This window comes from Balaenoptera borealis (genome assembly GCF_965194805.1).
Source record: "Balaenoptera borealis genome assembly, chromosome: 19".
NCBI classification, from domain to species: Eukaryota; Metazoa; Chordata; class Mammalia; order Artiodactyla; family Balaenopteridae; genus Balaenoptera; species Balaenoptera borealis.
Genome location: NC_138878.1, coordinates 32542944 through 32557509, shown reverse-complemented (window position 1 = coordinate 32557509; position 14566 = coordinate 32542944). Strand labels below are relative to the sequence as shown.

Genomic DNA, 14566 nt, shown 5'->3' with positions numbered 1-14566 from the left:
GCTGGCCCAACCTCCAGGGAGGGCTGTAGGGTAGCAGTAAGGTGCTGCACCCAGAACTTGAGACCTGTGTTTTTGGTCAATATAGCATCATAGTTGAGAGCACAGGGCTCTGGAGCCAGACCAACCAAGGTTTGCATCCAGCATCCCGGAGATTTGAATCCTCATTAGCTGTGTGACCTTGGGTCAGCCCACTACCTCTGTGTCTCTGTTTTCCCTTCTATAAAATGGAGATAATGGTTATAGCTACCTCATAGGTTGTTGTGATGATTAAGCGAGTTAACATACATCAAAAGCTGGCACAATGTAGTGAGTGCTTTCTGTAGGGAGCTCAGTGCCTGAAAGATGGTGGGTAAGTCACGTAAGTTCTCAGCACGTTTATTCTGTTCGTCCAGTCCTCCCAGGAGGGATTAGATGTGCAACACATTTATTGGGAAAAATGCCTATGAGGGAAAATTGGGGAAGGAAGCTGGGGGAGGCTGGGAGAGTTGGCCGACTGCAGTGCAGGTCTGACCCTGAGTGAGGGAGAGAGGGAAGGAAGGAGGGGTGGGAGGAAGCATCTTAGACCCCAGTGCAGATAGGGGAGAGGACAGAAGGCTGTTGGGGAGTCCTCCAGCCAGTGTGCCCAGCAGAGGAGTCTCGGGTCTCCCAGTCCTTGGCTGGGAGCACCCCGTCGGAAACAGGCCTTGGTGCAGAGGGGACGTCGGACTTCTCAGCACGGCAGCTGGGGCCCTTGGTTACCCAGGAAGCTCAGAGGTCTGAGAGGCTGCCACACCCCTTCCGGAGGAGAATAATAATACCTGCCCTACAGGATTGTTGTCGGCCAGAGTGGCTTAAAGTGTATGAAAGTTCTTTGAAAGATGAAACTGTATTATTATTCCAGGAAGCCTCGAGCTGTGGGTGAGAGTTCTGGGCACCTCCCTGAAACTCTCTGAGGTGCCTGGATTTTGCTGAAACCCCCTCCTCGACCCCTGCCCGAAGGCTTAGCAGGATCCCTGTCTTTCTTTCAGCCGCGTGGGCCCGCCCCAGGCCCTTTCCAAACAGGCAGAGGCTACCCGGCGGCCACAGTGAATCTGGGAAGGCTGCGGGGGGGGGGGGGGGGGGGGGGGAGGCGGGCTCTAGCGAGGAGAGAGTGGAACAGTGAGTCACCCTTGCTCCCTGGGGGAAGCCTCCTTCCCGGACGGCTGCCTGTTGTGGTTCCTGCGCAAACCTGTCCCATTGCTTTGCAAAACAGGCCCTTCCACTCCTTTCCCTTTGCTGGTGGAAAATGAAGTCCGCAGGAGCCTTGAGGGAGCTCCCCCGGCGTGAACAGCACACACTGCGTCTGCCCAGCTGGAACTGGAGGGCTGGTTCCTGCATCCTGCAGAGAAGTCCTCAAAGCTGTCTCCCCTGTTTCTCTGTCCAGGCCGCACTTCCCCCGCCAGACCCCGGTCCCGGGGCGCTAACGGTGCTCCCATCCTGCTCTCTTTCTCAGCCTCCTCTGTCTTTTCCTTCCAGGCTGGGGAACAACCACATCACGGCCGCGGGAGCCGAGGTGCTGGCCCAGGGGCTCAGAGCCAACACCTCCCTGCAGTTCCTGGGGTAGGTGGGATTCTGGGGCGGAGGGGCTTGTGGGGATTCAGGGGCAGGCGAAGCCAACTCTTCATCCAAAAGGCCCCACAGGCCGCCCAGGCTGCAGTGGGGAGGGCGAGGCAGGGAGAGCGTGGGTGGCCCTCGGCTGCCTCTGCCTTGCCTGGCGCTCAATAAACAGGAAGTTCAGGATGTCAGGTTGGGGGAGGGCAGAGCCCATGAGCGGTGGCAGGAAGTCCTCGAGGGTGCTAGGGCTGTGCTTCTCACCTTTGTCTATAGGTTGGAACCACTTGGGAGCTCCTGAAGAATGCCACTGCCTGCCCCAGACCAATTAAATGAAATATCCAGATACAAGGTCCAGGAATCAGTAATTTTAAAAAGCTCCCCAGATGATGCTCAGCCTAGGGTGAGAGCCAAGGAAAGAGAAGGAAGTGGGGAAGTTTGGACACTGGGCCCAGGATGGGAGGGGCTGCACCAAGTCCTGCAGAGCCCTTGCCGCCTGTAGGGTCATGCCAGACCTGCCAGGAAGGGGAGCGGGGTCAGACGCAGGCGGGGAGGGCAGTCCTGCAGACCTCAGGGCCCCTGAGGGGGGCTTCCTCTGTTTGCTGGGCAGAGCGGTACCCCCCAGTGTTGTACCTGTACAGTCCCCTGCAGCACCTCTCCTGTCCTGTCTTCCCCTGGTGTAAACTAGAATCCATTTGATAAGAACTGGGGGCTTTAGAACCCAAGACTGTAGGAAGAGAGAATGATCTTAGGGCCGGGTGTTCCAACCCATTTTACAGGCAGGCAAGTTGCCCTCCGGCTCAGTTTGAGCCCTGAGTGGGACCGCGTTGCTGGAGACATCAGCACCTTTTCCAGGATGCATTAGTAGCAGCACAGAGTCTAGGAAAGGGTGGCCGCGGCCCCACCGAGTTCCTTCCTGCTTGAGATCACATCTTGCACATCGGGGGGGGGGGGTGTTTATCTTTCAACACGTTATTTATTAAGGTACCTGTCTGGGCCTGGCCCTGTGCTAAAATCCCAAACACTATCATATGATACAAATTGTTCTGTAGCTTGCATTTTGTTTTTCTTAACAGTATATTATAAGCATTTTTTTCATATGACATGATCTCATTTTTTAAAGAATAGCTGCTTAGTATTCTGGTGGATGTCGTGATGTGTTTAGCTGGTTGCATGTCGATGCACACTTTAGGTTGTTTGCAGGGTTTTTGCTATTACAGTGTCACATCCCCGGAGCACAGAGCAGTGCTGGCACAGGGCCAGAGCTCAATAACTATTCACCTAATGAGTGAAAGTGCAGTGAGCATCTCAGGGCCACTGTCTCTGCTCACGTGGGCACCTACAGGTCCAGCCTAACTTCCCACACGTAAAATGGCCAGGTCCCAAGGTATGAGCTGGGCTCTGCCTTTGAAAAGGGGTGTGTCCAAATTAGTGTGGGTCTGAGGAGTATGAGCCAATAGGTGAAGGAGTTAGTTGCCATGAAGGGCCCGGGGACGTGAAGCAGGAGCAAGAGATGAAGAGCTGGCTTGTGGAAGAACAGTTAGCCTTGTTCTGGGGGGTCCCAGAGGTAGTTAGAGACTCATGGGTGGCAGTCAGCACCAGCACGTCTGACCTAATGTCAGGAAAAATATCACAACCATGAATTGGCTTTGAGAATGAGTTCCTCGTCCCTGAGGGTGTACACTGGGTGGGCCTCTAACTATTTTGTAAGTCTGATTTAAAGAAGCTAAAAAACCTGAGTGAAGGTTGGCCATCCCTCCAAAAAATGGAGGCAAGTTCACTTTGCTGGGACCTAGGAGTCCCCCTGAGGCCTTTCTGGGATTGGGTGGTCCTGCCCCTCTGATTGGGGCCACAGAGAGGAAAGGCACATGTCTAGAACACATGGCAGGTTCTCACTGACACTGTCTGTTGACTCTGTTGTACTTTTCAGGTTCTGGGGCAACAAGGTGGGTGACAGAGGAGCCCAGGCCTTGGCTGAAGCCTTGGGTGATCACCAGAGCTTGAGGTGGCTCAGGTATGCCTCAGTGTTTGTCCTGAAATTGTCATGGGGGAGCCAACAGGAGGAGGGAGGAGCTTGGGCCAGTTCTGAAGATCTTTGAACTTCATTTGTAGCCCCTTATATTAGATAATTGGATGAGAAAGAAAAACCACTGGATTTGGAGTCAGGACACTTGAGTCTTTCTGGGTGACTTTGGGTCACTTCTCCTCTCAGGGGTCTTGATTCCCTATCTGTACACTGAAGGTCTTGGGCTAGATCAGATACACTTTAACTCAAGGGCCAACTCCAGTCTGTTACTGGGGGCTGCCCAGTACACTATGTTGGGAAGGATTCTAAAGCTGCTTCTGGGCTTAATGAAAAAGAGCGCTGTAATCCATTAGTGATGTCTGACATGGAGCAGACTAGGACATGGGGCAATGTGTGCCATGCATTTTGCACTTCATGGGTTATCTTATCTCTGAGGTCCCTCCCTGCTCTGACACATTTTTCTTCCTTGATTACATCCAGCCTGGTGGGGAACAACATTGGCAGTGTGGGTGCTCAAGCCTTAGCATTGATGTTGGAAAAGAACATGGCCCTGGAAGAACTCTGGTGAGTTTAGGGGATTCATTGCTCTAGAGAGGCAGACGTCAGCCTTTCTTCATTCTCTGGCCTCATCTGTGGAAGCCATTGTGTGTATAAGACAAAGATGGATGACTGAATGATTGGGTGATTGTGTTTGTCTTTGTCCTGGGTGACGTGAAGCTTATAGAGCCTGGCATATAGGTGCTAATTCTTTTCATTTAATTATATTGATTGGTTTGTTGGTTTGTTTACTGCCTCCCTGGGGCATAACGGTTAAGAGAACAGACTCTGGAATCCAGCCAGCTGACCTTCAAGGCCTGCTGTGATCTTAGGCAAGTTAAGTAACAATCTCTGAATCTTAGGTTTCTTACCTGTAAAATGAGAGTATGGATGGTTTCCACTGTAAAACACTTTTGTAAGAATTAAATGAGGTAATGCTTGTGAGGAGTTTAGTACAGTGTCTGGAGTGTGTGTAAGCACTCCCTGAATGTGACATTGTAGTAGTGACAGCATTTCTATTACTCTTGCTGCTGCTCCAATGACCGCTGTTTTGTCATTTCGAGGTGAATGTGAGTGCCTAAGAACACTGGATATTCAAGTCAGGGTCATGTGCAAGGTGGAGTAGAGTTTGGCGGAAGTTAAAAGATGAACCATGAATCATATTTATCCTGATTCCAAGCTTTCCATCCTTTAGCTGCCACTTGTCTAGCCTTCTTCTGACATATTCTGGGCAGTTCCAAATTATATCAGGGAGATAAAATGCGGAATGTTTGATTTTTCTGGGAAGCATAAAGGCACTGAAACCTATGAGCATGGCCACAAAATGAATATTACCAATGGGCCTTGGCAGGGCCCACTAACAGGGCCCAGGGCTCACTAGCTCTGCCATTGTACCATTGAGTATATCCTGATTGGGTTCTACAGCTTGAAATTTCTTGTTAGAGGAGTGCCTCACTGTGAGTGTATCGGTTATGACTGCGTTAGGCTGCAAGTGATGGAATGCCTTTATTTACAGTGGCTTAAACCTGTAAAGGATTGATGTTTTCATGTACATGCAGTTTGGAGGTAGGCAGCATAGGGCTGGTATGGCAGCTACATGAGGCCAGCAGGGGTCTGGACTCTGTCTCTCTAATCCTTCACATCCTTAGTGTGTGGTTTCACCCTCATGGTTGGTTTCCTCATGGTCACAAGGTGGCTGCTGCAGCACCCACAGCACTCCTTCTGTATTCCAGGTTCAGTCTCTATATCCAGGAAGGGCAAAAGGCTGGGTCTCTCCCCGTTAAAGAACATTCCCAGAGGTCCCATCTGTCAATTTCTCCTTATGTGTTGATGGCCATGTGGATGTCACTTGGCCAACCCTGGCTGCAGTGGAGAGTGGGAAATATAGTTTTTCCACCAAGCACGTGGCTGCTCCAAATGACATTAGCCTTCCATTAATGAGAAAGAAAGGGAAAATGGGTACTGAGTCACTGGGACATGAGGGAACTTCTTATGTGAAGGAGCCCTGGGGCAAATTCTCTCCCAGAGATGTCCCAGGAATTGAGACCCCTCATACCCTGCTTGACCTGTTCTTACTTTACTGGTAAATATGGGTTTTCAGATGTTGGATATTCTTAATTGGAGGGGGGGGGGGCACATGCATTCATTTTTATTGGCGTCATCTTCCATAATAAACATTACCATATCAACTGGGTTTTCTCCCTTGTTCTTGCCAGCCTGGAGGAGAACCACGTCCAGGATGAAGGTGTGTGCTGTCTCGCGAAAGGACTTGAGAAAAACTCAAGTTTGAAAGTCCTGAAGTAAGGAACCTGTAAGCAGGAGCTGGGACAGTAATGACTGGCCTTGGGAGGGGGTGTTTCTGAATCAGAGATCCGGGAGGTTTCCCAGCCTGGCTGACTCACAGGAGGTGGCCCGGTAGAAAACTGCTGGTTTTTCTGTGTTCCCCCAATCCCAGGCAGGGATTCCAGTGTACATTGTGTACTTGGGAGGTAGTCCCCGCAAACACTGGCGAGAGGGTAGTGAAATGAGGCCGGGGAGGAACACTAACCAAAAAAGGGTGTGTTATCAAGCCGGTTATCACTGGGGACCTCTGGGGTACAATCCTGTGGGCGAGAGGCAGCGGGGGTATTTATCCACCAGCTGCTGTCCTTCACATATTGAAGCGTGCTTGTGGGGATATTTGTTTTCTGGCACATCTGGCTTGCCCCGAACATGGCTGAGCATACTCCTGGGGTCAGCAGAAAGGCCTCAGGCAGAGAATGGGGGTCTTCCCGGCAAGCAGCCCTCAGAGGTAGAGGTGAGAGCTGAGGGAATATGGGCGGGTTGCCCACAGCATCTGCTATGGTGGCTTACAGGCCGGGCCCTTCCCCGCCTCCAGGGGTCCTCTCTGACTCAGGCAGGAGAATTCTGATGGTCATCCCCAGTGGTTCCTCTTGGTGTGTTACGCAGGCAGGCATGCTTGCTTTTACTCATGTGTGCGTTCATCCATTTATGTATTGATGCAAGAAATGTTTCTGGAGCACCCAGTCCGTGCCAGGCTCTGTTTGAGGCACTGAGGATAGAGTGGTAAAAAGGCCCCTGCTCACATAGCTCTTAAATTTGAATAGGAGAGACAGATGATGAACAAGTAAACAAATGAGACCATTTCTGTTAGTAATAAGTGCTCTCAAGAGAATTCCAGAGAGAGATGACAGGGAGTGACTGGAGAGGGTAGGGGAGTTGCTGCTGGGTAAGGCCTCTCTAAGAAGGTGACATCTGAGTTGAAACCTGAATAACAAGAAGGTTCCCACCATGCTGCGGTCTTAGGGACGTGCATTCCAGGTGGGCAGAACAGCAAGTGCAAAGGCCCTGTGGCAGAAACAAGCTTGGTGGTTTTGAGAACAGAAGGAGGGCCTGTGAGCTTGGACTGTAGTGGACGGTGGAGTGGGAGGTGCTGGCCACAGCAGCCTCAGAGCCCTGGGAAAGATTCGGGAGTTTATTCTAAGGACATTGAGAAGCCTTCGGAGGGTTTTAATGAGGGCAGTCATGTGATCTGATTTATATCATCCAAAGATCGTGCTTATTGCTTTGTGCAGAACAGGTGGAAGGAGGGTAAGATGGAAGCAGGGAGACCAGCCAGGAGGCCCTTGCACCCTTCCAGACGAGAGATGGAAAGTAGATCAGGCTGAGGGCAGTGGAGGAAGCTGGTGAAAGGGGATGGGAGCTCGTGGAGGTCCTGCGGGTCCAGAGCTGGAGGGCTGGGCAGCGGTGGTGCTGCCGGGGAAGTGATCGGGGGACCATTAGAGGTGCACTCGGTGGTCAGGGACCCATGCCACAAGGAGAGGGATGGCGGATATGAGCAGGAGCCCAGCCAGTGGTCACCACAGGCTTGTGGAACGGTGCTCTCTGAGGCTGGAGCCACACCAGCCATAGTGCCAAAGGTCTCATTTCCCAGGGATGTCAGCGCACCAGCAGATGGCTCTTTTTGCTAGAGGAGACTGGCCTCTGCCCTGGCAAGCGTGGCCCGGGGAAGACACTCACCTTCCGAGACCAGCAGACAGCTGCAGCTGGGAGAACGTCTGCTTTGCTGCCAACCCGCCATCCACTCTGGCAACACTTGTTGTGTTGCTTCACAGGGGCTAGGAAGTTGCCAAATGTTTGGGGAAAACACTTCCACTCGTCACATGGGTGAAGCTCGGGCTCGGAGGCCCTGGTGAAGCTTGGGTTTGTCCGCGCTGGGATCCCAGGCTTCGCACACAGGGCGGCTCTTGGCAATACCTGGTTTATTATCGACCATGTGTGGATGAGGCGCATTTGTCCTCCCTCATTGTCACAGGCTTACCCCGCTCGAACCCCACAGATGCCAGGCAATGGGAGCAGCCGATGTCCCACGCTGCTCTGTCGAGAGTCTTATAATTCAGCACCACTGAACTGTATCCTCCTCCACTGTTTCCCCATAAAAATCGAGCTTCTCACATATCTTAAAAAAGAAAAGCAAAGCTTACATCCTTCTTCTTCCAGACGTGGTCTGTGCCAAGCCTTGGTTAAGACTGCAGGCTCTGGAGCCTGACAGCTGGGGTTTGGGCCCCAACTCCACCGTTACCAGCCGTTCCTGCTTGGATTTGTGCCTCAGTTGCCTCAAGTATAAATGGGGTAAAAACTGAACCCTCCGCATAGGGCTCTGAGAGTGAGCCCAGGTGATGTAGGTTATGAAGTGGCACATAGTAAGAGCTCTAAAAATATTGGCTGCTGTTATTTTTAGCACTGCTTTAGGGTCAGCTTCTCAGAAGTTCCTGAAATTGTTGAGGGGGAAGCCAGGTAGTGGAGATTATCTAGAAGGCCAGCTGTGAGCAAAAGAACAGTGTGGGGACCACTTGGCTCTCCCCCTGCTGTCCCTGACTGTATGCCATCTTCCCTCCCCATTTCCAACCTCATATTTTCTTTAGCCTGTGTCCTTGTGCCCCCAAGGCCCTTAAATGACAATATTACTGTTCATCGATTATTTTCTATCAGTTAAGTACAGTGCCCAGTGCTTTAGAATATGCCATTCTTTGTTTAATTCTTGGACTCCATGAGGTGGGTACTCTTCTAGGTCCTTTTTACAGATGAGGAAATTGGGACTCATTTGCTTGAGATCAAAAAGGGAGTAGCGTTAAGGTGGATTTGAACCCAGGAAGTCTGGCACTAAAATGCACATTCTTAACCACCATGCTCCTTCCTAAGGGAGCAGCTACTTAATACCCATCTGGTGAATGGAGGAGAGAGGGGTGCATTTCACTTTGGGCATTGAGCCTTTGCGGATGAGCTCATCGGGAATCTCAGGCAGGAGAGGGACATGCTGAGGGGGCAGGTGGGCTTCAGGAGGCTGGCCGGCTCCCAAAGCCTCCTTTAATTAAACAGCCTCAAGTAGAGAAGCAAGCATCCTCAAAGCTCACCATTCCATCTTCCTCTCCAGGCTGTCTAACAACCGCATCACCTCCCTTGGGGCAGAAGCCCTCCTGCAGGCCCTGGAAAAGAATGACACCATCCTGGAAGTCTGGTAAGGCCCCTGGGCAGGCCTCTTTAACCTCCCTCAGTTTTCCAATCTATAAATTGGGGTGAAGGGAGAGAGAAACTTGAGAATTTCTAAGATCCCTTATGACCCTGACATTTAGTCCCATTCTACATGTGATGGATCTGGTTCCCTGGGAAAGATGTCTTCATGTTTCTAAGCTGGGACCAACTCTCTCACTTTTAAATCGTGAGCGTTTATTCAAGAATGTCTCTGTTCTAGGCAATCGTGTGGGATTTGGGGTGTGGTTGAAGAGGGAAACAGAGAAAAGAACTCAGCTCCTGCCTTCCCTGGGTATTACATCTGCCTTCACAGGTCAAAGCTGTTAAATTAGACCCTCTGCAGTTCTGGGCGGCTGTTACACAGGATGGGAACTGTTGGCCAGTGTTTCCAAGTCTTTATACGTAATGAAAAGCCTTGTTCCTTTATGTATTTGAAAAGAGCAGTGCATCACAACTTCAAAGATTTCTCCTTCTTCTTTCCAGGGATCTATTTATCACTCAGATTATAGGTAGAAAGATTTCCCCTGATTTAACATGTTATGAGTGAATGACACTATATATGTTTCAGGCACTGGGCTAGAAACCAATATTTTAAAATGAGGACATTCCCTATAAAAATCTATCTTTCAGGGGTTTCTCAAAAAAGCTGGCCACTCTGGAACCCCATTTAGAATGCCAGTAATTAAGGAGAGTAGAGGACAGGCTGACCCCACTCAGCTGGGCAAACCGGCTCAGGCTGACCCTAAACCCCACTACGCCGACTGGCTTGGACCAGGCCCCTTTGGCTGCTGTATATTACATGCCTCATCCCTGAAAGCTCGTGAACCCTGCTTTACATATGCAGATTTGTCCCTCCCTCAAAAAGCACATCAAGGCAGTAGCAACTGTAGCTATCAAATGATGAAGTTAAAAATAAAGACTTGTAAAAATCTGTCCTGCGATGGAGAGATTTTTTCCTTTCTGTGCGATTGTGTAATCCCTGTAGCCTGTGAGGTCCTCGGGTCCTGGGTAGAGCGTGGGCTTTATATTTTTCTTAAACCATTGCACAGTTCTGAGAAATGTCACGTTCTGTGTCCAGGGGGAGCAAGCTAGCATCAGGTTGATATTTTAAGGGTTCTGATGTTATTGGCAGAGCTTGGGAGGACATTGGGACTTGCTCATTGCATTCTTGACAGATTCTGCTGTTGCCTTAAAAAGAATGGCCAGCCTTGGGAGTCAGGGCTGGCTGGGCCCAGTGTGGACTCTGCAGAGCCATGGAGGCTTGTTAAATCGTGCACAGTGATTCATGAGCCATCTTGGCTGACAGAAGGTAAAACCTGCATAGACTTCTCTCCCAGGAGAGCTGCAGCTGGGCCGGAGGGCCAGGCCATCCAGGCATGGGTTCATAAAGCGGCAGCTTCCCGGTTGAAACCACTGCTCTGGTCCTGTTCTTACTCAAACCTCTCTTTGCTTTATCCCCTTCAGGCTCCGAGGAAACACTTTCTCTCCGGAGGAAATTGAGAAGCTCAGCCACAGGGACACCAGACTCTTGCTTTGATGTCTCTAGGTCAACGTTCATCTCGGTTTGTTTGGGAGCAGGCCGTGGGTTTGGGTCCCAGAAACGGGATGACATCTGACAGCAGTCCACTCAGATGGCACCTGGTCCTGCCCAGGGCCAACCCAATAGGTCACCTTTGTTCTGGCAGAGGAAGGCGCATCAGGGCCCTGCAGAGCAGACTTTCCCAAAGCCTATTTTTGCTGTCAAGTTCTTCCCAAGATTCAGTCCTGGGATGTAGAAGAGGGGCGGCCCCCCTCTACATGGTGGGGCTGGTCTCCGGCCAACCTGACATAGGTCAGTGGAGCCACGATGCCACTGAGTGCTTACAGGTGCAGAGAGCTCCACGTGAGGAGGGGTATTCAGGACGCAACTTTCTGCTGTGTCTCAACTCATGGTCACCCATTAGGTTGTTCTCTACGTCTGGTTCCTCCACTCATCCTGGACCCCTGTACATGGCACTTCCTCTGTGGTTGAGGATTCAGAATACTGGCGTTCTCATCTTTGCTCCTTCCGTTACACCCCAGCCCTCCTCCCGCCCTCCCATCCCCCTCAACACCCCACACATCCTGGATGGGAAGGGCTTTAATTTACCCTGCTCTCCTTCTGGTACTTAAAGACATTTTTGAAAGGGGACACATGACAGCCATGTGTTTCTCAAGACATTCTAGATTTTCAAGAAAAATATGACCACACTACAGCTGGTATCACATCTGGACCTTTATTTCCAGTGAAATCAATTACTCTTCAGTTAAACCTTTGGAAACCACTCCCCATCCAAATGCAGCTTTTTAAAATTAATCTGGGCCAGAATTTTGAACAGCCCCACTCTGATGCCTGTAAACTGAACTCTGGCAGCAGACTTCCAAAATATATTCATAAGAGACGGTTCAGTTTTATTTGTGCCAGAATGCTTTAGGATATAAAGTTATGGATCAAAAGTTTACAGGGCAAAATCAAAGGCCCCTCCTTATAAAACAAATGTTTTTTCTGAATTTTTCAAAATGATGCATGTTGAAGCTTTTCTAAACTGTCAGGTGCTGTGCAAGTGTTATTATTTTAAACACTGTTATCTGTGAAAAACTGGTTAATATTTATAAACCACTTTGTTTTTTTCTCCCAAGTTTATGTTTTTATAAAAAAATAGGGCCATGAATTTTGTGCCGCACATAATCACAGAGGAGAAAACTATTGAGTCACCGAAGCTATCTTTGTTGAGACCAAACATTTAAAAATATTCCTGAACATTGTCAAATATTAAAGCACAAATTTCTACTTGAAGTGGGAAACATGATGTTTCAACCAGATAGTTGATTGCTTAAGGCACAAGCAATTTTTAGAAGCAGGCTTGCAATCAAAACACATTTGGCTTTGGTTTAGAAAAGTCTAATCCAGCATGAACTTTAGGCTGTGGCAAATGTGAGAAATGCAAGAAGGACCCCTGGGCCTCCCTCCATTCTCTCCAAGTGGCTCCGGGAGTCTCTAACAGGAGAAGATTTGGGAACAGTTCTCCTCGGCAAGCAGCCTCCTGAGTGGGCCTTGGCGAAATAATTCTTAGCTGCATTTAATTAACAAGGACTCAGGTGGCTGCTCATCAAGGTGAAATCTGCTTCTTTGAATGGTTTCGTGTGTGTCTGGTTGGTTAAATGTTGTGGCATCTCCCTGGGCCCTTGCCCAGGGAGAGCATGTGTGTGGGTTCTCTTTGTTTGTTTGTTTTAGTTTATTTTATTGATGTATAGTTGATTTACAATGTTGTGTTAATTTCTGCTATACAGCAAAATGATTCACTTACACATACATGTACATATTCTTTTGCATTATGGTTTATCACAGGATATTGAAATAGTTCCTTGTGCTGTACATTAGGACCTTGTTGCTTATCCATTCTATAGATCTTACATCTGCTCACCCCAATCTCCCACTCCATCCCTGTCCCACCACCCCTCCCCCTTGGCAACCACAAGTCTCTATGTCTGTGAGTCTGTTCCTGTTTCGTAGATAAGTTCATTTGTGTCCTATTCTAGATTCCACATATAACTGATATCATATGGTATTTATCTTTCTTCACTTAATATGATAATCCCTAGGTCCATCCATGTTGCTGCATTATTTCATTCTTTTTCATGGTTGAGTAATATTCCATTGCATATATATGTGTGTGTGTGTGTATATATATATATATATATATATATATATATATACTGTATCTTCTTTATCCATTCATCTGTCGACGGACATTTAGGTTGTTTCCATATCTTGGCTATTATAAACTATGATGCTTTGAACATAGGGGTGGGTTCTCTTTGTTGGTGACATCAGGTTCTGTCCAGACCATTCTTTCAAATAGAGAAGATCAGGAGGAAGATGGAGGGGGGCCTGCTTTCTCAGAGGAGTAGACAGAGCAGCCTGTTTGCATGGCACCATCTTGGATTGCAAATTCATCTGAACAGAACAGACACCAGCCCTGTCATCAAGGCACTGATGGGGAGGGGAGAGGGAGAGGCAGGCGGAAAACAAGTAAACTGGAAAATATATAAAATAAGGTCCACTGTGGCAAGTGCTAGGAAGGAAATAAAGTTTCAAGATAGAGGGAAACCTTTGGATTTGGAGGTTGTTCAGACACAGGTTCTGCGAGGAGGTGACAGGTAAGGTGACAGGCCCCCAGATGAGAAGGAACTGGCCATGCAAAGAGGGAGGGGGATCTGGGGGGGCATTCCAGTCACAGGGAGCAAGCTGTACAAAGACCCTGCCATGGAAGAGAGCTTGGTGGGTGTGGCAGGCTGAATAATCCACCCCCCCCTCAAATAGCCAGGTCCTGATCCCCGGAACCTGAAAGTGTTGCTTTACATGGCAAAAGGGACTTAAAGATGTCATTAAGTTAAGGATCTTGAGATAGGGATATTATCCTAGATTATCTGGGTAGACCCGAAATGCAACCTCAAATGTCTTTATAAGAAAGAGGCAAAGAGAGACTTGACACAGAAGAAGGCAAGGTGACCACTGAAGTAAGAGGCTATACTGCTGGCTTTGAAGGTGGAGGAAGGGGCCTCATGGGCCAAGGAATGCAGCTCGAGAAGCTGGAAAGGGCAAGGACACACATTTTCCCTTAGAACCTCTGAAGGGAGTGTAGTCCTGCAGCTACCTTTGTTCTAGCCCCATTTTAGACTTCTGGCCTCCGGGACCCTAAGAGAATTAATCTGTGTCATTTTAAGGCACCAAGTTTGCGATAATTTGTTACAGCATCCACAGGAAACTAATAACAGTGTGTTTGAGGCAAGCTAAGGGGAGAGTCCACCACATGGGTCTGCAGAGGTAGGTAGGGCCAGTTCATGAAGGGCCTAGTTGGCCATGGGAAAGAATCATGGCAGACCATTGGAGAGTTCTAAGCAGTGCAATGCAACCCATTTAAAGAAGATCTCTCTTGTTCTGGGGTGGAGAAGCGACTGGAATGCATAAAGGTAAGGGTGAGGAGAAGAGGAAGTAGAGAGACCATCTAGGAGCCATTGCAGGGGAGAGGCAGTTGGGCAGCATCAGGGGATATCAGTGGAGATGGAGAGAAAAGGATGGATTCCAGAGATATTCTAGAGGGCAATTCCCAAAGGTTTACAAATGGAATGGATGAGAGGGATGAGGGAAAGTGAAGACTCAAGGATATCTGCTAGATTTTTGACTTGAGTAACTGGGTAGGAAACAAGTTTGGAAGCAGGGGAGACTTCTGTTTTGGATTTTCAAGTTTGAGGTATCTAAGTAGAAAGGTCAAATGGAGACGCCACGTTCTGGCGTGGGTCTGGAGCCCGTGGGAGAGGTCACCACCAGATATAACACCATGGGTGTCCTCAGCATCAAAAGGGGAATGGGGTCCTTGGGCC

General features: G+C 49.3%; 1 protein-coding gene across 7 annotated transcripts in view; it reads left to right on the top strand.

Moving 5' to 3' along the window:
* Positions 1 to 11820, top strand: part of NOD2 (nucleotide binding oligomerization domain containing 2) — a 30764-nt gene extending 18944 nt beyond the window's left edge. For 4 of the 7 annotated variants that reach the window (XM_082366621.1, XM_082366622.1, XM_082366623.1 and 1 more), the window contains 6 exons: positions 1495 to 1578; positions 3500 to 3583; positions 4076 to 4159; positions 5848 to 5931; positions 9066 to 9149; positions 10628 to 11820. In XM_082366621.1, coding sequence (XP_082222747.1) covers positions 1495 to 1578; positions 3500 to 3583; positions 4076 to 4159; positions 5848 to 5931; positions 9066 to 9149; positions 10628 to 10700 — 493 coding nt within the window. In that variant the 3' untranslated portion in view covers positions 10701 to 11820. Of the gene's footprint in view, positions 1 to 1231; positions 1383 to 1494; positions 1579 to 1845; positions 1975 to 3499; positions 3584 to 4075; positions 4160 to 5847; positions 5943 to 9065; positions 9150 to 10627 lie in introns of those variants that run through there. The other 3 variants (XR_014237391.1, XM_082366624.1, XM_082366625.1) reach the window with 3 other exon arrangements.
* The last annotated feature ends 2746 nt before the right edge of the window (positions 11821 to 14566 follow it).